We start from the raw sequence: 24,407 nt of genomic DNA on the forward strand, positions 1-24,407 counted from the left end.
CTCAACCCCAGATTCCAGGATCAACGCCCTGAGCCAAAGGCAGACGCTCAACTACTGAGCGACCCAGGCATCCCTGGCCAAGCTATTTGATCTGAACATCTATGTAGAAGGAACGGAGAAACTGGCTAGTGTTTGCAACAGCAAAATAACTCAGAAAGGGTCATTGATCTGCATAATCAAAGAAACATATCTCTAGGTTTTCAGTTAAAGGATTGTATAACTGTGTATGAAAGCTATTTTTGAGATCCCAACATCTTTTCACTCACATTAAAACAAATTCTGCAGCTTCCCAGAGCTGAAAAGGAGTAAGAAGGTAGGTCTGACATTTCTAAGCAGTAAAATGATTTTCTTGTAATGATTCCTCCATCCCACATTCACACAGCCAAAGTTGGGGACAGAGTTGAGAGAATGCCGACCTTGAAACTACTTGAATGAGACAATGGCTCAATTAAATACCAAAATTGTCATCAGGGAAATATTTAGACCTGAGGAAGAATCTAATTCAGTAGATGCGATATGATCATGTTTATTATTTTTACCCTTGGGAACTCTCCCCTTCCTCAGTTATTTTGATAGGATGAGGACATTATGTAACAAAGGGGACTTATGCTGATTGTGAGAAAGTGAATACACCATTTTTTGAATGAGTGAAAAATGAGTGTCATTTTTATTATTAATGACTGACTTATATATGATCTATCCTATAGGAGGCTAATATGTGGGCCGAACACTATTGATGTTGAAATCACACCAATTTGGAAACTACTCATCAAGGAGGTAATCTGTACTTTCTCTTGGTGCTGGGTAGGGAATAAAGAAGCTTAGTTCTAGTCAAATTATCAAGAATGCTAATTGCTAATAAGTAACTGCAATTTGGAATACTTCAGAAGAATACAAAATATAGTTTCTTCATACCTATTTTCTACTCTTCTTGGAGACTATCTTTTGCATACGTTGCCTGATACAGTAGAAGATGATGCTCATGTGTCTACTTATCCTTCTATAACTAGATGAACATACATTTCTTCTCTTTCTTTCCTTTTTAATTCTATGTGTCTTAATCTGTCTCAACTTTGTGAAACTAAAATAATAACTAAAAAGTTAAAAACTCAAGATTTTCCTTATGGACAACATATACAATTTCCTCAGCATCTAAAATTATAGGAAAAAGAACATCTGTTTGGCCTTATTAGTTCTCTTGATCTTAATGTGTGTGTGGGAGGGAAAAAAAGGACTTGACCATCATTTACTGAGTTTATTTTTTCTTCTTTGACTACCACAGGGCTTATTTTTCATTTTGCAGTGGTTACTATGAGGCTATAACCATACAGCTGTACTCTGGGTCTTTTTCTGCACTTTGCTACTTGCTTTATATAAAGCTATTTTCTCAATATTTCTAGCAAGCTTTCTTTCAGGCATGATAGGGAGCAAAAGAAACTGATAGGAAATGTTTCTGTGCACTCCTTCCTTAACCAGTGGCAAGGATTACTATTCCCATCCTAGACAAATGAAAATCAACCAGAGTATTTGAGTAAGTGTGCAAACTGTCTTAAACCAAAACAGGCTAACGACTATTGGAGTTAGACTCTCCTTTCTCCCACAGTGTTCTAGTTGTTCTGGTGACAATTTCCCACTTGCAGCTTGGCTTTCTACTTATGAGCAATTGTAGTCTTCAACTTATCCATTGATCTAAAGTATTTTGATGGCTTTGAAGATGGCAGATGGTGTGTCTTAGGGTAGAACAGCAGAACTGAGAACATTTTAACTGTAGACCTGAACATTTTACTCTTCTGATGGCCAGTACATGTAAACTGGGCCTGATATCCATACTCTACACCCTTGTAATGGTCTACATGAGGACCCATGAGACACTACTTTGTAAATTATAAGGTGCAGCAGTGATTAAAAGTAAGTGCTCCTGGGCCAGATTGCCTGAGCTCAAGCCCTAATCTTGACTGTTGCAGCTGTGTGACCTTGAGCAGTTTGTCAAGATCTGAGGCTCAGCTTCTCCATCTTTGCAATAGTGATAAGAAATAGCTTCTGGGTAATAAGGTAATTATGGAAATTAAATGAGAAAATTCAGGTAAAGTTGCTTAGTGCAGTGTCTGGCACATGGCAATTGCTGGATAAATATAATAATGAGAATATTGTGTGGGGTAATTTGTGTCACAGAGATGCTTATGAAAGCAAACAAGTCAATGAATAGCTAAAAGTGAAGACTAAATATCCCCTTTGTCTTCCTGTTTTCCTGCCAACAGGTTTTAAATCCATTTTACATATTTCAACTCTTCAGTGTCTGTTTGTGGTTTAGTGAAGACTATAAGGAATATGCTTTTGCCATCATAATCATGTCTATCATGTCCATAGCTTTGACGGTGTATGATCTCAGAGAGGTGAGTTTTTTCCCACCAATCTTGTGGCTGCAGAAAGGAAACAGTAGTGACTTTATTGAAATTTTGTTAGAAAAAGGAATCAGGAAATAGTCATTGCCCACTCCACAATAAATGAGACCAAGTTTGTGAATATATAGCCCAAGTAATGATGCTAAATAATGTTAGTCCTTTTCCTTCCCTCACATCCCAATCCCTAGACTTCTGAGTAATTTTCCCCCTTTAGTTTACTCAGGCTGATGAGAAGAGTTTACAAATATCTGTGAATTATGAATAAATGAAAAAGTAGGTGCTCTAACATTGTTGTATCTTTAAAGACGGTAGAAGAGGGTGGAAGGTGGAAGAGTCTATTTAATAATGACTCTTTTGCTCTTTTAATTTGGTTGGTACTGACTTGTCAACGCCTAAGTCTGACACTTGGCTTTCTTTATGCCCACACTAGGGAATCTAAGTGCTGTTGGGAAAAAGTCATGTAGAACAGACTGGTTGATCACACTCTAAATCCATGAATGCTATCCTCATCTGGGCAAGCTTTCTGTATGTCCCTGATCCATGCATTCTCCCATTCTCAAAATTAAGGTTTCAAACCAAATCTCTCTTCACCTTTCATGAGATACTCCATTGCTTTTATTCCACTTCTCCTCTAATTCAGCAGATAATCTCACCACTTGTTCCACAAAGAGGACAGAAACAATAAGGCAGGGATTTGCTCAATTTCCCACTCTCCAACTGCCAAATGACCCATCTCTCCCTTCCTCTTGCCCAGTCCACTCATTACAGAGGACAAGGGGCCTTCTGCCTGTGTTTGCAATAGTACCCTTTCCCACTTGCTCAGAGTGCTTCTGTAGTCACTGAATGATCTCTCTACTCCCCACCCAAAGGGCCTTTCCGTCAACGTTAAACATGCTCAAGCCAGGTAACAATCCTTCTCCTGACCAAGCTTCTACCTTTAGCTACTACTCTATCTCTCTTCTCCCTTTTACAGCAAAACTTCTTTATGCATACTCTCATCCCTTCCTCATCTCCCTCTCACTTCTCACTATACCGACCTGATTTTCTCTCTTGTGACTCCATTAAAGAACTCTTGTTAAGGTCACCACTATAATCCTAAGGCCATGGGTAGTTTAAATATTTTTTAATTCCCTTTTTAAATTTGTTATTTTTTTTCTTAGTAGAAGGAGTAATATATTGACATGATTTTTAAAAAGCTCAAATAGAACAAAACAGTGTACATAAAAAGTAAATATTCCTCCCATCTTGGTTCTTCCAGTATCCAGGTTCCTTTCCCAATGCTATCCACTGGGGCCAAATGCTCTATAATGTTCAGAAGTTTTAAACAATCTATTTAATTCAAAGTCACTTGTTTAGGAAAGATTTCTATTGCTTCCATTGGCTATATATGCTCCAAAAGCACATCTTTTTCCTTATTACTAATCATAATGACACATTTATGTTTGTGATTATTTGACTGAAAGTGTTTTTCCCAGTGGGTTGTAAATTCCTTGCTAGAACTTTTTTTGACTATTCTATCCTCACCTCTTAGCATAGTTTCTGATATATAAAGGTTATTTAATAAAGGTTGAGTGAAAGCAAAAATGAATAAAAGAATAGGTTAATAGAATACTCTTTCACCTTATATTATTCTATTAATCATTCTTAGGACATATTAATCATATTTGTAAATGATTTGATGCAAGGAGATTTAGGGGCTGTCTTAAATGGCAAAATTGGAATAAATAAATGAATATACTAAATGATTAGGAGTTTTAACCCTAATAGTTCTTTTAACCCGCATAGTTCTCTTACAAAACAGTTTCTTAATCAATGTGAAATCTAGCATAATTTTATTTTATTTTTCTTTTCTATCTTTTTATTGATCCACTCTCAATGTCCCATGCATTTCATATGTTAAAATAACATATACTATGAGGAAATATGAGGCACCACCAAACTCTTTATGACGTTATAGATTGGGAACTCTGATGAGGTGTAACTCAAAGCTGAAATGACTATTAGTTCTCAAAGCTATTTAGGTATAAACATATATCTTGAATGATTAAAGTTCTTGATGTTCTTTACTGAAATAACTAAACATAAAATTTATGCTTATCAAAAATTACTTTGAGTGAACAGAGCATGCTGGGAAATTCCTTTCTATCAAAGAACACATACTTCTTATTGCTGGTGAGCAGCACAGCAAGTTGGATGACTTTTCAGTTGACTGGTAGGCTACTTAGTCTTTCGTTTTTAGTCAGTGTATTCAGCTGGAAACAAGACACTGCTCTATCTTTAAAGAGACCGGCACTTTACTGAATTAATACCTGGTACCTATCTTCAAATAGATAAGCATTTTTCTATTTTCTGTTCTTCTTTTTCAGCAATCTGTAAAACTCCACCGTCTAGTTGAGTCACATAATAGCATTACAGTCTCTGTATTTGTGAGAAAAGGTAAGTCTCATTATTTTAGATCTATGTGTTGTTCATAAGAAATCAAAACAACATTTAAATTTGTATCTCTGACTGTTTCTACTACTCTCATCTTCATATACCCTTTTCTCCTGTGCATTTACTTAAAAGAATGAGGTACGTGCAACATTTTCACCTTAAAAAAACTTTATTTTAAAAAAACAACTTTATTGAGGTAAAGTAGACATTGATTAACTGAACATATTTAAAATGTACAATTTGATAGATTTTAACTTATATGCATCTGTGTAACTATCCATGAAACTATCACCACAATAAAGATAATGACTACTCATTACCCTCAAAGGTTGTCTTTTGCCTGTTTGCAATCATCCTTCTCAACCTCTCTCTACCCATCCCCATCCTCAGACAACCACTTGCATGTTTAGAATTTTATATTAATGGTATCATACAGTAGACTTTTTGTGTCTTTTATAATACATTTTGGATAGATTTTACTGGGATCAAATTCCTAATTATTTTAAAATGCATCCATTTTGTTAAGTATGTCAATAGTCTATTCCTTTTTGTTCCTGAGTAGAATCCCAGTATATGGATAGACTAGTTTGTATATCTATTCACCTACTGGTGAAAAATTTGGGTTGTTCCTAGAATTAGGATATTATAAATAATGCCTCAATGAAAATTTGGGTTCAAGTCTTTGCATGGACTACACTTTTATTTGTTATGGGAAAATACAGAACTGTAGAATGTCTGGGTCATATGGGCATGTAAATGTTTAACTTTTTAGGAAACTTGCCAAACTATTTTCCAAACTGTTTGTACCATCGTACATTCTTAACAGCAGTATATGGGAACTGAAGTTGCTTCACATTCTTGTCTACATTTGATATGGTCAGTTTAAAAAAGTTTAGCCATTTTAACAGATGTGTAGTGGTACCTCATTGTAGCTTTAATTTGCATTTCCCTAATGAGTAATGGGACTGACCATCTTTTCAAGTGCTAATTTTCTATTTATGTATCTTCTTTGGTGAAATGTCTGTTCAAATCTTTTGCTTATTAGGTTGTTTTCTAATTATTAACTTTTGAGAAGTTCTTTCTATATTCTGAATCTAAATCCTTTACTACAAATATGATTTGCATATTCTTTTCTCATTCTGTGACTTATCTTTTCCATTCTCTTTATAGTGTCTCCCAAAGGATGAATATTTCTACTTTTGTTAAAGTCCAGTTATTAAATTTTTCTTTTTATGGATCTTGCTTTTTGTATCATATCTAGGACATCTTTGCCTAATCCAAGGTTATCAAGCTTTTCTATGGTGTCCTAACGTATATAAGTGCTTAATACATAAATTGTTAATGAATATCTATTCAATAAATTGAGGTGAGGTACTTTTTGATTTTCAATAATGCATTTTTATAACAATACAGGAGGAAAATATTGGTGATTTTCTTCCTAGAATGAATTCATCAGATCCTTCTCAATATGAAGGGTTATAAGCTGGAGACTTACTTGGAAACCTTATACACTTAGGGAATCTGTTAAAGATTAGGGTAGATTGAACATATTTAACAGTATTTAACAACTTCATTGCATAGGAAGTTTGGGAGTACAAAGTAGGAAGTTTATCTAAAGGATTGAATAGCCTGAACGACTCATTTCATCAAGAAATCATCCACAGTTTTTAAAAACCATCCACAGTTTTTAAAATAGGATAGTAATTATGAATATAGCCTGGTGGATATAATTCTAGTCTTTATCCAACCCTCATGAACATATCTATCTGGTTCCCAGGAGGAGAGGGCTATAATTAACAACTGCAACAGATATTTTCCTGTAATACAAACAAACAAAAAAACAAACAAACAAACAAACAAAAACCTATAAAATTTGTTGCCTAAGCAGAAATGATTTGGGTTCCAGAATCAAAATGTAACATAAAATATGGAGTAATGCCCCCCTCTCACACTTCACCTTAGACCTTCACAAAATAGAGTTCTTTACAAAATGGAAATGTCTTGCATGAGAGAGTGAGAGAGAGAGAGAGAGAGAGAGCCCCATAAGATCAAATCAAGTATTGCCATTTTGTCTTACAAGTTGGTAGCGAAACCCAGCCTGCTTGCTTGGCTTTATTTACTTATGGTAGCTAAGAGTTTGTGATTGGTGCTGAAAAACTGGGTGCTTTGCAGGGTTTATCACTGAGTTGACTTTGGTGAGTAGAGGAACATATTTTTGAACTCCCAAATAATCAGCAACACCACTACCTTTTCCTTTCATGAGCCTATTGGTGAAGTCCTTGGTGGCTAGCTGGTAGCCATGAGTATATGGTTTTGTTTTATTTTGTCTTTCCTCCAGGTATAAGAGGCCTTCTCCATAATAAACATCATTAATGAGCCTTCTAATGTACAAATATACTTGCAATCTTTCCAGACAATTCTTTGCTCCTTACTATAAAATAGCATAGATCTGGTCTTCTAGTTTTTCTCCTTTCAGGTACAATAGGAAAGTTAACATAATAATAGGTGGAGTTCTGCCCACCGTGAAGGTTTTCTTCTCCATAGTTATTCTGGGACTCTTTTAAGCCAGGATCTAATACCATGAAATGTTTGGGATTCTTTCTTGTCTAATAATGTCCACAAAAAACTTCATCTGAGGTCTTAGATGTAGGTTGAGGAAGAGACAGCAGAATGACAGAATTGGGAAAACATGTTGGGAAGTGAGAAAACTGTTCTTGAAATTCACTTGGACTTTCAACATCTGTTTAGGTCTTATTTTGTATATAACTCTTCTACTTGATAATTTAATGCTGTTGGGAATTCATAATTTATAAGGCCAGCCATATCAAATAATGTTAAATTCATGATAGGTGGGTAAGGGCTCCTAATTTCTTGAAAGCCAAGGATGGTTTTTAGTATCCCTTAGAGATTAATAGCAACAAATAAAAAACCAAAAACTACATTGTCTGCATTGTCTTAGAATGTTCAAAGTTTTAGGTTTCACATTTAGATCTATATTGTATTTTGAGTTTTTTAAATTGACTCTTTGCAAATAGATATTCAAAGTTCCAATACCATTTAATGAAATCTATTCTTTCTCCACTGATTTGCCTTTGTATCTTGGTCAGAAATCAGTTACTCATACACAGATCTGTTTCTGGACTCCCTATTCTGTTTTACTGATCTATCTGCCTATCTTTTTACCAATGCCACCACATGACTTTATAATTAATCTTTAAATAGGGTTATGTTAGTCCTTCAGCTTTGTTCTTCTTTTTCAGTGTTGCTTTGGTGATATTAAGACCTTTGTATTTTCATATGACTTTTAGAATCAACCTGTCAATTTCTAACAAGAAAAAACATGAGATTTTCATTGGAATTGTGTTGAATCTATAGATAATTTGTGTAAAATTGGCATGTTAATAAATGTGGGTCTTTTGACCTATAGACATAGTATGTGTCTCCAGTATCCAGTCTTGGTTAATTTGATCTTCTTTGATTTCTCTCAGCAATGTTTTGCAATTTTCAGTGTATGGGTCTTACACACTCTATGATGCATTCCTAAATATTTCATGATTTTGATGCTATTATGAATAGTATTTTTAAATGTAAATGTTCAATTGTTCATTTGCTGGTAGTTACCTCAAATGCATGTGATGATTAGTTTCTATAGACTGTCATGTCTGTATTCTGAAGTCAGGAAGACCTCTAGATTTTGTCTGGGTTCCCTCCCCCCCTGCACAGTGGTCTGGAAACTCTCTAAAGGCAGAAAGTGCAGCAATTGTAGGTCACCTTCACTTGTTTCCTGTCTTTTGTTGCTTATGTTAGGTGTTCAAAACCATTGTTTCATATATTTTGTATAGTTTTGGTTGTTTTGGGTGGGAAGATAAATCCACTCCTTTTTACTACATCATGGCTGGAAGTGAATCTTCACCTTTTAAAAATACCCTGCTCATTTTCTTGTTTAACTTTTTATGATGAGATAGTTTGCATACATACAACAATGGGGAGAATACAATAATGAAACCCCATATAGCTGTCACTCAGATTCAATAATTATCAACACATTGAATCTGTTTTTCAACTGTTCTACTATCTCCCTCAGTCTGTATTATTTTGGAACTATTCCAAATATCATATAATTTCATTTGAAAAAAATTCAGCATATATGTAAACTATAAAGATTCCTTCTTAATTCCTTTACCTAAAAAAGTAAAATAACTCCATAATTTAAAAAATTAATTATATAAAACGGTTGAAATTTACTCAATTGAATCACAAGTGTGTGTTTATACATGTATATATTTTTTCAAATCAGGATCCAAATAAAGTCTACATATGGCAATTAGTTAATATGTCTCAGGTTTTTTTAACTCTACTTGTTCCCTCCCCTATATCTTATTTTTTGACTTGCAATTTTTTTTTTATTGAAGAAAGTAAATGATTCATCCTGTGGGTTCTATAGTTTGGATTATATTGATTACATATTCATAAAGTTATTTAACATAATTTTTTGTAGCTTGAACTTTCCAAAAATTGGTAGTTAGATCTGAGGCTTGAGTTTTTAACAAGAATACTTCATAGTTGAAATCACATACTTCCAACGGGAGGTACATACTATCTAATTATTTTCTTTTTGTGATTTTAGCAGACATAAATGCTTCTGACCCAGATTATTTCATTAGGAGTTTTAAATTTCTATTTCTATCATAACATCTTCACATACTAAGGGTAGTATTTCTACAACTATTTCATTACTCTCAGATTCAGTTTGTTTAAGAAAGACAGGGTTAATATTTTATTATCACCTTTTATATACTAGCTTTCAAAATAATGGGTTGATCTTCTAGCATTATCCAAAGGATTTTTTAGTGTCATTGTGGATGCATGATGTTAAACATCGTTGGCACATTTCCATCTTTGGCAACTTTTATTCTTACTGTGCTCTAATTGTCTCATCTTTGGCCATTGAGTGTCTCCTCAGGTTGGCTTCTGAATTCTTTTGCTGTGACCCCAGTACTCTTTATTTCTTTTTGATATGATATGATATGATAGGATATGATATGATATGATAGGATAGGATATGATATTCCAAACTTATCTTGGAAAATTCTTGCTCCAAACCTGGACACATTCATTTTTCCAAAGAGCCCTTAAATATGGTAGTTAGAGACCTCAAACAGAGCACTAAGAATGGCCACCCAGGGATCCCCAGAATGATAATTTTTATGGTGTTAGTCACTGTTACTCAGCCTTTTCAGAAGACAGACCTAGTCTTCTGACATTTCTTTTTAGAGAGAGAGAGAGAAGGATGGGGAAGGGGTAGAGGGAGAGAGAGAATCTTAAGCACACTCCATGCCTAGCACAGAGCCCTCACAATCCTGAGATCATGACCTGAATTGTAATCAAGAGTCAGATGCTTAGCCAACAGACACCCAGGAGCCCCATCTTCTGACATTTCTAAATCAAGTTTGGAACTATGGGCTTTTTACTTAAGTTTGTTGATTGTATTTTTGTCTCTCCTTTCTCTATCTCAAAAGTCATGATTCTTTTTTTTTTTTTTAGTTTTTTTTTTTTTATAAATTTACTTTTTATTGGTGTTCAATTTGCCAACATATAGAATAACACCCAGTGCTCATCCCATCCAGTGCCCCCCTCAGTGATTCTTAATGATAGCAACAAATTACTCATTTACTCTATCCCTTATATGCAGTAATCTCAGAATAGAAAGTCAAAATACCTTGGAGGAATATAATTCCTAAAAACAATTTGAGATTTTGTTGAAGTTTTTATTTTTCTCTGTTTGTGGCATACCATTTGAAGTATTATTATACTCAAAATTTGAAGTAAATTATACTCAAAAAAAAAAAAAAAACAACTTATGTTTCAAAGTTACCCAAAATGGTTCTTCTTTGTATGGTTATGCCAGCAACTCGATAGGTTCATCTCATTCGTTTTTTAGATTTTTAGTGTTAGCTTTTCAAATTTATTTTTTATTAGTTTATGTAGATACTATACACAAATATATATATATTTTTAATAAATTAATTTTTTATTGGTGTTCAATTAACCAACATACAGAATAACACCCAGTGCTCATCCTGTCAAGTGTCCCCCTCAGTGCCCATCAAATATATATTATTTAAAATATATAAAATATATGAATTATATAAAATCTTATAAAATATCTACATGGTTCAAAAATTAAATCTGTAAGACAAGACATTCAGAAGAGTCTGGCTCCTATCCTTCTTTTCTCTACCTTGTGCAGTCTCTCTGTCTTTTTGATTTATTCTTACATTTAAAAGATGCAAAGAAATTATATATAATATCCATATCTATATAGTATATATGCAGAATTGCATATATATTTATCTTGCTGCTTAGGTAATGGGGGTATATGTGTTTAGCTCATATTTCCTAGTGTGTATGCTTTACATACTTTTATTTTTCATTGGAACATAGTTGACATACAATATTATATTAGTTTCAGATGTATTTACATACTTAACCATGCTTCCTAGAGATTCTTTCATAGTGGTATATATAAGTATTTTTTACTCATTATTTTAGCTTTCTAGTACTCATGTATGGAGGAACCATTGTTTATTCAATCAGTTCTCTGTTGAAGGATTTTATTCTATTTTTTTTTCAGTTTTTTACAGATAATGCTGTAATAAAGAGGCTATGTATATGTCTGTCTTTTCATATTTCCACCAGTCTATCTTTGATATAGATTTCAAGGAGTAAAATTGCTGAGTTAAAGAATAAATGTGTATATGTATTTTTGCTAGATAGATATTGCCAAATTTCTTTCCATGGAGATTATACCAGCTTGCATTTGTGCCAGAAATATGTGAGAGTGCCTGTTTCTTCACAGCGTTGTAGACAGACTATGCTGGCAAACCTTTAGATTTTTCTAATTAGCTAGGTGGGCAATGTTAGATGTAGCTCTCCCTCCAAAACCTTTTGTTAAAAATATTTTATTTATTTATTCATGGGAGACACAGAGAGAAGCAGAGAGAGAAACAGAGACAGAAGCAGGCTCCATGCAAGGAGCCCAATGCAGAACTTGATCTCAGGGACCCCAGGATCACGCCCTGAGCCAAAGGCAGATGCTCAACCACGGAGTGACCTAGGCATCCTCTTTTTACCCCCCCTTTTTTTTAAGGAAATAAAACTTACAGAAAAGGTGCAAGAATAGTTCAAATAACTTTTTCCCCCGAGCCTTTTGAGAGCAAGTTGCCAACATATGGCTCCATGACTCCTACATATTTTCGAGTATATTTCTTAAAGACAAGGACATTTTCCTACATAAAAGACAGTGTAACCATGAATATCAGGAAGTTAATATTGACATATTAATAGCAAATGCTCAGACCCCATTCAAGTTTTGCCAGTGGTCTTAATAATAATGTTCTTTCTTTCCCTTCGTTCTTTCTTTCTTTCCTTCAAAATTTTATTTATTCATGAAAGACAAAGAGAGAGGGGCAGAGACACAAGCAAAGGGAGAAGCAGGCCCCCCACAGAAAGCCTGATGCAGGACTCGATCCCAGGACCCTGGGATCATGACCTGAAAGAAAGGCAGACACTCAGCTGCTGAGCTACCCAGGTGCCCCTTAATAATGTTCTTTATAAGAAAGGATTTGGGATCACACAATACTATTGTTTGACACGCCTCTTTAATCTTCAAACTTTCCTTGACTTCGTGACCTTGACTCCTTTGACTCTGGTTATTTTATGGAATGCCTCTCATTTTGGATTTGTGTGATGTTTCCTCATAGTTAAATTCAGGTTATGCACTTTGGGCTACAATATCATAAATGTGATGCCATGTCCTCATTGCTTCTTCTCAGGTGGTACATAATTTAAATTTGTCCTATTACTGGTAATGTTAACTTGGATCAATTAATTAAATATTATCTGCCAGGTTTCTCCATTGTAAATTTACTCTTTTCTCCTTTGTAATTAACAGTTATTTTGTTAAGAGACACTTTGAGACTATGTAAATAAGCCATCCTCATAAAAATTTACCCACTAGTTGTATCCATTTCTATTTCTTGGCTAAATTATTACTTTGATAGTTGCCAAATAGTGATTTTTCTACTTGTGTCTTTTCTCCTACATTAATTGTAATTTTACTGTAAGAAAAAGCTCTTTTCTCCCCCATTTATTTATCCATTTATTTATGTCATATGGACTCATGAATTCCTATTTTATTTTAGTTCATTTCTCATTATTTACTGTGATGCTCAAATCATTACAGATTTAGGCAATGAGAGCCCGTTAAGTTGGCTTTGATATTTTTTCTATCTGTCTCCATCTTTTCTCCAGCACTTTTATACTTAATGTTGCAACTAAATGTTCTAGCTTATATGATACTTTTCTTGGCCCAGCCTTGTAACCAGCCATTTCCTTAAGGAACCCTGATTCTTTTTTAGGGGGAGGAATAGAATTTATAAAACAAAATGTGGACAATAAATATGCACACTATTATTGGGGTTTCACTGCTCCCAGGCCCTCTTAGAATTAGTGAATGTATGCACAAAAAAAAGACAAGCAAACATATTATATATGTATGTATTCTCACATACATATTCATTTACATCTATATTATTTCTCTACTTATATACTGAAAACCCATCAGTTTACATTGTTGTCTCCAATTCTAATTCAATACCGCAGAGTTCAGTCTAGTTTTATTTCTGTCTATATTTGTAATTTGCTATCTTTGTGGGAAACCTGTCTCATTGGCCTCATTATATCTACTTATTCTATCAATCCCTGCTGAGTGTAGTCTGCCTCCCATAATTACTGATATTCCCTCCCACTTCCATGTAGACACCTTTTTCACTCTGCTTGGACTCCAACATCCCACACCAGGCTACTGTCACCATGGGGGCCCTTCTTTCCCTCTTTGGGGAAACACCCTGCACCAGGCCATGTAAACACCTGTCTATCCTTGTTAGGTTCTAAAAACTGCAGTTGGCTGCCATGCACATCCCCACCACCAACCTTCTGCAAGGATGCCTCACTTGTTCAACCCCTATAGCTTTGGGACTCAGTGAGGAAGGAAAAAAAGTTTAGAAGAAAGTAGACAGGAAGGTAGGTAGGAAGGAAAGGATTTTAATTTTTTAATTATGGGTAAGAATGAGATCTTTTCAAATGTTTAACATGCCACTTGCATTGTGTGTGCGTGTGATAACTGTTAACATCTCCAGCAATTTTACTATAGTCATTTGCTATACATCTCTTTTTTTAGGAGTTCTTTATGTATTAGGAATATTAATCTTTTGTCATATAATGTAAGTTTCAAATATGTTTTCTGAATTTGTCTTTAGTTCTTTTTCCCCCTGCTTATTTATTTATTGTTTTGCCACACAAAGGTTTTTATTTTTTGCACTTTATTACTTTTTTCTTATTGTTTCCAGATTTTGAATTGATGTTGAGGAACGGCTTGCATTTTGGAAATGTCCTGGTTGCTTTTTCATTGATTTCCAATTAAGGTAGATGTTGGGCTATGTGTTTATGGGGAAAATAATCTGACTTGACTCTGCCATCTCGCACTTTCAGCAGGAGTCCAAGAGCTGGAATCACGTTTCCTGGTACCTGGAGATTTATTAGTTTTGACAGGGAACAAACTACAAATGCCATGCGATGCCATCCTGATTGACGGCAGCTGTGTGGTAGATGAAGGCATGCTGACAGGTAGGGTCCTGTCTCACAACTTACAGCCTCTGTGAGCTCTCCCAGGTTCCTCTTCTATCTGATGACAATGGCAAAGCATGGCAAAGCACAGGGGTTTTGCGGGACCTTCCCACTCTCACAAGTTTTCCTTATCTGTCCTGCTCTGGATGGTTCTGAGAGTTCAAATTAAAGCTGCTTTCCATGTGCTAGGTTGGATATAGTTGTAACTTTCTGAGTGCTTAGCATTTTCTTCTTGAATCAAGAGTATTACAGCCCTGTCATTTTACCTTAAAAGATTGTGGAGATCATTAGACATTTCAGAATCATCTGTGACTTTTATGTTTAGTGTTTTCACATAAAATATATCTTCAGATAAACTTGGAGGATTTGAAACCTGTTGATGACATCCTGAAACCCAGGTCAAGTCCAAGCTCTTCCTGGCTTGGCTTGAACATGTTGAAAAGTTCATGACACAGGATTTGGCACATCTATTACTTTGAAAATACACATTGGGAATTTTGGACTACCTATATTTCATTTTTAAAAAGCATGCTGAAGGGGTACCTGGGTAGCTCGGTCGGTTAAGCATCTGCCTTCAGCTCAGGTCATGATCTTGGGGTCCTGGGATGGAGCCCTGGGTCAGGATCCCTGCTCAGCAAGGATCTTGCTTCTCCTTCTCCTTCTGCCCCCCTGCTTGATTTGTTCAAGGTCACAGTGCTTTGAGTTATCATGTGTACATTTGGAGATGTGGTATCAGCATTTCTGTAAGATAAAGAAGAATCATAACATCTTTTTCACAGAGGGACTAGGGGGCGAGAAGACACAATGACATACAGTGGTTCCCACGAAAGCCCAAATTGAATCCATTTCTCCTGGGCAGACCAGGAAGGCATGAAATAGAGGCAAGATCACATCTTTCTTCTGTTAACTTTACCAAAAAAATTTTTAAATGTGTGGCAGGCCAGGTTTCTTCCTATAAGGAGTACATAGGTTTGTAAAAATCTCTTAGTGCTGGGACTTCTGCAATGCTAAATACCATTTTCCTGGCAAAAGTGGCCCTAGTGTGTGTGTAAATATTTATATATATTATATATATATTTAATTTATTTAATTTATTATATATTTAAATATATATATTATATATATATTATATATATATATATATAATCTCCCAGTCTGTGAAGACCAGTGGAAGGCTTTACAAGGTTTGTTTCTCAAAACAGGCCCTAATTACTTCCATAACTTCATTCACCACCTTGATTAGCACTTCAACCTGCTGCAACCTGTCCCTTCCACCACACTGACAAAATTCACCTCTTTCTCAATAGCCAAATTCAAAGGATTCTTCATATTTCTCTTCTTATTGACTTCTCTGCTGCTTTTAAGTATTCTGACCATCTCTTCCTCTGGAAAACTCTCTTCTTAACCTTCCAAGACAGCACTGTTTCTCCAAGTTCCTCTACCACTGTTCATGTCATCCCGTGTCCTGTGCTGCCCCTCTTCCCCCTTATCCTGGACTATTGGTGCTGCTCAGGGTTGGGTCCTAGTCCTATTCCCTTCAGTCCTCACACATGGTCCCTAAGTAATCTCATCTCTCCTTGGCTTTAATCATAGTCTGGTGAACTCTGACTAAATGTCTCTGGTCAAGGCCTCTCCCTTGAATGCCAGACCCAAATGAATAAACACAAGACATCTCAAAGAGCCATTCCACAAAGCATCTCCAACTCATGGTGACCATAAGACAATTCTTCCCTCCTCCTGTAATCCCTGTGTTGATGACTATTGCCACCCTCTGCTCATTTTCCCATGTCAGAAACCAGGACGCCATTTTGAATTTCTCTGTCCCTGCGACCTGCCAATAGAAAAATCTCCCCAAGTTTTGTAACTACTTTCCTCCTCATTTCTCAAATCCATTATTTCCTCTCTATTCCCACTGCCAACTGCCATAGCTCAGACCTCGTTCTCTCCAATGGAATGCCCAGCCTCCAGCCTCACCAAACTTCAATCCACTCCCTGTATTGCAGACTCCTTTATACACAAATATGATACTGCACTCCTGAATAAAGCAGTGAATTATTTCCCCACCCCTTTCTGCCACTAATGCTTATAAAACCCATTTAAACCCTTAAATATGTGCACTTAGGCCCTCCAGGCTTTGGCACCTACACAGCTCTCATGGCCACTTACTCCTCATGCTCCACATTCTGGACTGTACAACTTGCTATTCCCTACATAGCTATTTCTAGCCTTTTTAAGCACCCACATTTAATGTTACAAAACTTACAGTATTCATAATACAACATTATGCTTATTTGTCTAGATTACAAATCTCCTAAAAACAAGAACCATATTTCTTTCTCCTTGTAGCCCTAAAACCTAGGGTTGTCCCTGCTACCATAGCAGGCTTAAAACAAATGTCTGTCACATGCTGAGTGAATGCATGCATGATTTAAATGAGTGAAGTTTCCTCACCTCACAAAATGAGATGTATATTTTCTATAGGAGAAAGTATTCCCGTGACTAAAACCCCATTACCCAAACTGGAGAGCTCTGAGCCCTGGAAAACACAGAGTGAAGCAGACTATAAACGACATGTCCTCTTCTGTGGGACAGAGGTTATCCAAGCCAAGGGAGGGTGCTCTGGGACCGTGAGAGCAGTGGTGCTGCAGACTGGTGAGTCAACATCTCTTCTTTTGTTTTGTTACTTTAAGGAAATATTTTTGTTCCATTTGTCTAGTGCCTTAAATTTATGAGGTAAGGAATAGTCTTTAGGTAATAAACCAACTGTATGTAAATTTATATATTTTAAGTGTGAATTGCACTATGGTGTATGCCTTTTAGTAAAACTAATACTGATGACAATTGTTTATGTGTTTTATAGTTTATGAACTATTGCCATATAGCAAACCAGCACAGCAAAGATGCTGGGTCTAGACCTTAGATCTTTTACCCCAAATCCCAAGTTCCCTCTTGTCAGGGTTAGAAACTGAAAACTTTACACTGAAAAGTATTAGAAATTAAGTCCATTGGTATTTACTGGACCATATGGTTTCAATTCAATTAATGTGCACACGTGCTTGGATGTATATGTAAGAATGTTCATGAGTCGTTTCCTTATAATAAAGTTATACTTGGAAAAGCTGTATTCTGACCCTACTGTGGTGGTTTCCTTGCTCTGAGATGCATTGAAATTGAAAGTAGAGAGAACAAAGATCAGAGAGCAATAGGCTCTGAAATGGGTATGTTGAGATATTTCCGTTGCAGCACTCAGGTATTTTTCCAATTATCCTTTAGTTGTCTTTGGCTTAAGCACTGTTTAAATATCTCTAGAGAAAAACAAAGGCCATGTTGAGGCTTAGAAGAGGGTTAGCAGGAGGATTTGTTATCCTGAGAATGTGGACTGTGTGTTTGTTACTTTAGGATTCAACACTGCAAAAGGGGACCTCGTGAGATCCATTCTCTACCCAAAGCCAATGAATTTTAAGCTCTACAGGGATGCCATCAGGTTCCTCCTGTGCCTTGTGGGGACAGCAACCATTGGGATGATCTATACTTTGTGCGTCTATGTGCTCAGCGGGGTAAGCTATTTTTGTTCTTTTACTACATGTACACATACACTCATCTATGTATAATTTATATTCTGCATGTTAACCTTTATGTCAGGCATGGTTTACAATCTGGGAAACAAAGCCAAACACTGAACCCTGCACACATATTCGAAGTTCCCCAATATAAGTGATTGATTGCTAAGTAATATTCTAACAATCTGATCTAGAGAGACAAAACACTGTTCATTGAGCTATCAACATGCCTCTCGTCTTGAACACTCCCCCTTACAATAATTTTTCATTTTTAATCTGAGAATATTTTTATTCCAATAATGTAGTGTTTTTTTAGTTATTAAATAAGGAGTTTAAGATAAAACCCAGATACCCAGTGTTGGTGAGGTCATGGTGCCCTGGTGGTAGTAGTAGGAATCATTACAACTTTCTCATTGCACTTTGGAAAATATATGAGAGCCGTACTCATACTTTTTGAACCACTTATATAATTTCTGGGAATTTGAACAAATAAGTAAAAAAAAATGGAAAAAGGAAAAAGCCATATGCACAATGGTGTTCAGGATTGATTTACCTGTAATAGCTGCAGAGTGACGTTGTGTTCCAGGAACCTCCTGAGGAGATAGTGAAGAAAGCCCTCGATGTCATCACAATTGCAGTTCCTCCTGCCCTGCCTGCTGCTCTGACTACGGGCATTATCTATGCCCAGAGGAGGCTGAAGAAGAGAGGCATCTTTTGCATCAGCCCCCAGAGGATCAATGTATGTGGACAGTTAAACCTTGTCTGCTTTGACAAGGTATGTGTGTTTCATCCTCCTTCTCATCACCATTTTATCATCATTGTCATTGGGTGGAGGTGCTTCACACTCCCTTAGGGCAGGAAACAGGATGTGGCATCAGACTTCATTTTATCTCTGGTTAGGGTGTGTGATCTAGGAAAGGCATGTTTCTTGAGCTCTGAGATTCTGGAGTTTAGAGGAGGGAGAGTAGGTACTGAATAGGTGAATCTTTTACGATCTTTCCAGCTCCAATATTCTATCAAATACAACTAATTAAAATATCACTCTGTCCCTCCCCAGTCAAAACTCCATACAAAGAACAAAACTTAACCCTTTACTATGGTCACTGCTGTATCCCTGATATTAAGAATATTGCCAGGTATATAGTCAGTGCTCAATAAATATTGAATTAATGAATGAATAAAAAAAAAGAAAAGTTTATTTAACTTGTGTTTTACTTAGGTAAACGGACTTGGTTATAGGAAAGCCCCAGTCAAATCCTTACCATATTTTCCCATCTGTAGTATATTGCTTAAAGTTATCCTTGATTATATGCCAGTTATTCCAAACCAGCCTCTTATTCTACCTTCTCTGGAGTATATTGTTTCGGCCTACGCCTCTACTGGGGGGAAGTAGAGCAATGAGAAGGGAAGATGGAGAAGATGGGCTGCTTTGTGCCCAAGTCTTCATTTATAAATATGACTGATGACTGCAGAGAGGTCAATGCCTTTGAAAGAAGTTTAACATTATTCACATTTCTGGTAAGGAGAGGCACTGCTCACCTTGTGGGGCCACAGGAGGAATGCCAGGCTTTGACGAGGAAACAAAGCAAGAGTGAGGGGAATGCTCAGGCGTGGTCTTTATTGGGGTCTCTCCAAGGAAGGCAAGTCAGACCATAGCTTATGATTGGCTTGCTTGAATGATGTGGGTGAGCTTGTGACTGTAGGATGGTCTCTGGCGCTTGGCCCTGGGATGAGGAAGGTGAACTATTGCCTCCTGAGGAGAAGGGGTCCAGTAGAGGATTGGTTAGTTTGCATGTCAAATGCATGCTGAGATCCTGGTTACCTGTGTAAGAACTGGCTAGCTCCAGAGATGCAGTCTTTCCTTAGAAAGTTTTTCTAAGCTGTCAAATCATCATAACATAAAGAAAATTAATTCAGTTCAAGGGTATTAGAGGCAGGTAAATATGGGTACACAAATGGATACAGGAAAGCAATAGAGTTTGTGGTTTTGACCAGAGCAAGACATTAGTAATAGGAGACACCTTTAATGTCTGTCTAAGAATTTTTTATGTACTCTTAAGCAGTGGGGAGCCTCTGAGGTGTTTTTGCTTTCTAAATTGTTCTCTTTTTTTCTTAATTTATTTTTTATTGTGGCAAAATATATATTAACCACTTTAACCATTTGTAAGCGGCTTTAAGTGCATTTGCATTGTTGTGCAATCATCACCACCATTCATCTTGAGAATTTTTCCATCTTCCCAACCTAAAACCTATGCCCATTGAATAGTACATTGAGGTTTTTGATGACAGAATGAAGGAGATCAGAGAAGTGTTATATAAGTACTGGGAAATCAGAGAGATCTACCAAGGTCAGAAGATTAACATGGCTCTTGCCAGCAATTCCGTATTATTTTGTCAGCAAACCAGCATAACAAAGAAGGATGTTCTATTTGTGGGGTCATCTCTTCCTTGGGCCTGGCAAAAGAAGCAGGTGTGAGAAAGACAATTATAACATGAATTTGAATAAAATAGGTAATAAATAATTATGAGCAATTATCATTACAATTTAGTCATACTCTATATGTGGGACATTAAGTTAAGCGCTTTATTTGTATTACCTTATTTGATATTCACGACAACCTTATCTGATTATAAGCATGTTATAAGTAAGGGCTCTATGTTCAAAGGGATTAAATAATTTGCCCAGGTCATAGAGCTGGTGTTTTTGTTGTTGTTTTTGTTGTTGTTTTAAGATTTTATTTATTTATTTGACACAGAGAGAGAGTGTGAACACAAGCAGGGGGAGTGGCAGGAAGAAGGAGAGGGAGAAACAGGCTCCCCACTGAGCAGGGGGACCAGATGCAGAACTTGATCTCAGAACCCGGGGATCATGACCTGAGTCAAAGACAGACAACTGACTGAGCCACTGAAGTGCCCCAGTATAGCTGATGTTTTAAATGAGTCCAAGCTCCAGGAAAACTTACTTCATTATCCTGCACTGAGAGAAACAAGCAACTTTTTTAGGTGTCAAATAGGAAACCATCTGTTTAGAGCAGGGAAAAATTCACTCATTACTTACTTCTGATGACATGCTTTTATCTTCTGCATAAAAACTGGAGCTCACTCATTTTATAGCTCCTACAGATTTACTGAGGCTTTCCTGTCCATTCAGTCTACCATTAGATCCTTAAAACCAGGCTCTGGAGTATGCGAGGCAAATACTGTTTTCTTCTTTTTATTGCCAGCTTGGCCAGACAACTGGTATAAGCTCATCAGAGCTTCCATCCAGGACCCCAGATACCCACCTCATTGTGTTCTTCCTTGAAGTATTGATCTCAGTAACATGTTCGTGACATATTTCCCTGTTAAAACATACCTTATGGGTTGTCATCACGGGGCTGCCCAATCTTTGAAGTAAACCAAGTGCTTGTTTCTGTTTAGACAGGCACCTTAACAAGGGATGGTTTGGATCTCTGGGGAGTCCTGCCCTGCGATAGGAGTGGGTGAGTACCCTGAACTGAATGCTTTGGTGTTTTTATTTTCCCAGAAACAATACTCCACATTTTCCTCTGTAAATTAATAATGAAGACATTTTGGCTTTGGCCTTGGAGCAGTGGTTAACACAGTATCTTTATGTAATGTCTTTTTTTGAACACTTCCCAGTCTTACTAAAACATGCATTATCTCCCTTCACCCTAGCTCCCTGCCATGTGCTACTAAGGAGATGGAGGGGTTTCAAGTCCTTGCTAAAATGTAATTTGCAATAAATGAATGAATGAATGAATGAATGCATAAATAAATGAATGAATGTAATTTTCTGTCAGCATATTAGTCAGGGGCTTGAAGTTGACCCAGTGTACCTAGTGTGGAGAATACTAGGACACTGTCCATCTGGGAGGTCACATTGTACAAACAGAGCGTTGCAGCGCGCCAGGAGGAAGCACTACACGGACTTGTGTACACTGAATTGCAGGAAGACGAACACCTGTGGAACCGTAGCTAATGCACTTATTTTCCTTGGTATCCGAGTTCTGGAAACCCCACCTTTTGGTTGCCAGAAACTCTTTCTGTCTGGCCAGAAAAGATTCCTCTTTGGCAATTTTCAGCTCAGGGTGGTAGGATTTTTCAGGGCCCTCTTGTGGCCATGTCTGACTTTACAGCCCTGTCTGCTCTGACCACTGTCTCCACTTGTGATCAGAACACGAAACACTTGACATTTACATTTTGAGTTATTCAGTGAAAATGTTTCCCTCTCCCACTTACAGATTCCACCACAAAAACATCTAATACATAAAAGGCACATGGTGGTTCTTCTGCGTTATGCAGATGACAATGAATTATCCATAAAAGATTTGTAATTATGGGTGTTTAATACACTTTCATATTAAAATATGATTCATAAACAAAAGTCTATTTCCTGGGTTAAAAAATAAATCTTAGTGATTCTTGCCACTTTAGTCCACAGAAGAAACCTCTTATAACTATTAAACGTTCTAAAGTTCTTTTCATTTTCTCTCAAAGATAGATTTAGATATATACCTGGTCTTCCTGTTCACTAGTATGTTTCTGCTTCAGCTTCTACAAAAAAATGTATATATTTATTCAAATATGTGAGCATCCTGAGAACAGTCTGTTTCTTACTTAAATTTGTGTTCCTAGTGTGGTAGCATTATACCAGGCACACATAGTACATGCACAGCAAATGTTTGTTTAATTAAAATGAACTTACTATGTTCCATCTTTTGAATGCTTTTCTACCTATTGAATTGCCATCATCTTATTCACAAAACTTTCTAAGAGTAGTGTATCAAATTTAAATAAAAACAACCAATATGATGTTTAAGTTGTTGATTGATTAATTAGGACTGCCACTTTTTCTTCCTCCTTTCTTTTCTTCCCTCAAAAAGGTCAAAGTTGGCTTTAAATGACTAAAAAGGAAATTTAAAAATTGAAAAAAGATTGATAAATTTAATTAATAACATCAAACAAAACGTACTCAATACTAGATAAGAAGTAAGCATCTGACCTATTCACTATAAGTACCTTGTTGTAAAAGATAAGCTTATCTTTAATAATTCTTACCTTTTCCAAAAAGGCCAATGTGCCAGATACTTCAAGAACCATCAGAGGCTCTTTAGGTTACTTGAGAGGGATCAACCAGAAACATTCAAATGAAAATGCAAGGACAAGGATGAAAGCCAGTTTTATTTATTTGTTGTGCAAGCCAGAGGTTGGTCCAATCCTCAGGAACTCAAGAATTACATAGTGATGGGAGTGTGTGTGCCACCTTAAAAATAAGATTTGTCCTCCTTGATCTGTGTTTACTTTTTATTTTTTTTATTTTTATTTTTTTTATTTTATTTTATTTTTGTGTTTACTTTTTAGTGTGAGCTCAAGCTTCTGTGTTAAGCTCTCTGCTGGTGATTGCTTAATGTTTACTGAACTATTAGGGGGTATGCTGAAAACCACTAAGACAACTTGAATTTTTGATATATAAAAATAGATACGATCAACAGGATCAGTAATCAGCCAAGAGGTTTTTGAACTTCTAGGGAAGCTTGAATGAGGAAGCCAGGAAGAAATATGGCTGCATTATGAATTCACACTGTGATGTGGATGCTTTCAAGAATAAAAGGCTAGAGGACATAATTAAAGAATCGAAATGTCCATATCATGAGAAATAATCATCTGATCCCAGAGACCGCATATGAAGACAAACTATGACAAAAACTTTTCCAAAAAAGAGTTATTAGGATGGTGAGAAGTCTGGAAACTGCACGTTGTCAGCACAGCTAGTGGTTCCTGTGTAATCCCAGAGGAAGAAAAGATAATGGGGATGTGCTTCAAACTAAGGGTGATACTTCTAGTTTTTCCCACGCCTTTGGAATTAAATCACTTCCAGAAAGAGAGTAAGGAAGAGAGAGAGTTTGTAAGAACTTCAAAGACCTTTCTCATACTTGCTAAACTTCTAGAAGGATGATGGCTACATGAAGCGATTTGGGAAGATTAGAGAATGGGTACTAATGTAACAAACCATGCTAAATTAATTTTTAAATAGATATTTACTTCCAGAAGCTCCATCTTGGCATGGAGGAAGAGCTCTGAAGCCTCTTTTCTTTTCTCCTTTAGCTTTCAGGAAGTCCACAGCTTTGCCTCGGGGAGGTCTGTGCCGTGGGGCCCTCTGTGTGCGGCCATGGCCAGCTGCCACTCTCTGATCCTTCTCGATGGGACCATCCAGGGAGATCCTCTGGATCTCAAGATGTTTGAAGCCACCACCTGGGTAATACCATGCTCTTCAAAGAACCTAAGGAACTTCTCCAATGCCAGAACAACCCAGATTTCATAG

The 24,407-nt window shown here is 36.5% G+C and overlaps 1 protein-coding gene across 11 annotated transcripts in view; it reads left to right on the forward strand.

Moving 5' to 3' along the window:
- The window catches only part of ATP13A4 (ATPase 13A4), a 111,600-nt gene that overhangs the window by 47,071 nt on the left and 40,122 nt on the right, over positions 1–24,407 (forward strand). For 8 of the 11 annotated variants that reach the window (XR_012000408.1, XR_012000404.1, XR_012000405.1 and 5 more), the window contains 9 exons: positions 708–777; positions 2,259–2,393; positions 4,769–4,838; positions 14,388–14,522; positions 17,004–17,174; positions 17,922–18,079; positions 18,669–18,857; positions 21,503–21,564; positions 24,191–24,341. Coding sequence is in view for 6 of the 11 variants with exons in the window: in XM_072752397.1 (XP_072608498.1) it covers positions 708–777; positions 2,259–2,393; positions 4,769–4,838; positions 14,388–14,522; positions 17,004–17,174; positions 17,922–18,079; positions 18,669–18,857; positions 21,503–21,564; positions 24,191–24,341 (1,141 nt within the window). In the remaining 5 variants the exon portion in view is untranslated. The remainder of the gene's footprint in view (positions 1–707; positions 778–2,258; positions 2,394–4,768; positions 4,839–14,387; positions 14,523–17,003; positions 17,175–17,921; positions 18,080–18,668; positions 18,858–21,502; positions 21,565–24,190; positions 24,342–24,407) is intronic. The other 3 variants (XR_012000406.1, XM_072752396.1, XM_072752399.1) reach the window with 1 other exon arrangement.

Source organism: Vulpes vulpes, chromosome 3 (assembly GCF_048418805.1).
Source record: "Vulpes vulpes isolate BD-2025 chromosome 3, VulVul3, whole genome shotgun sequence".
In the NCBI taxonomy this organism is placed as follows: domain Eukaryota; kingdom Metazoa; phylum Chordata; class Mammalia; order Carnivora; family Canidae; genus Vulpes; species Vulpes vulpes.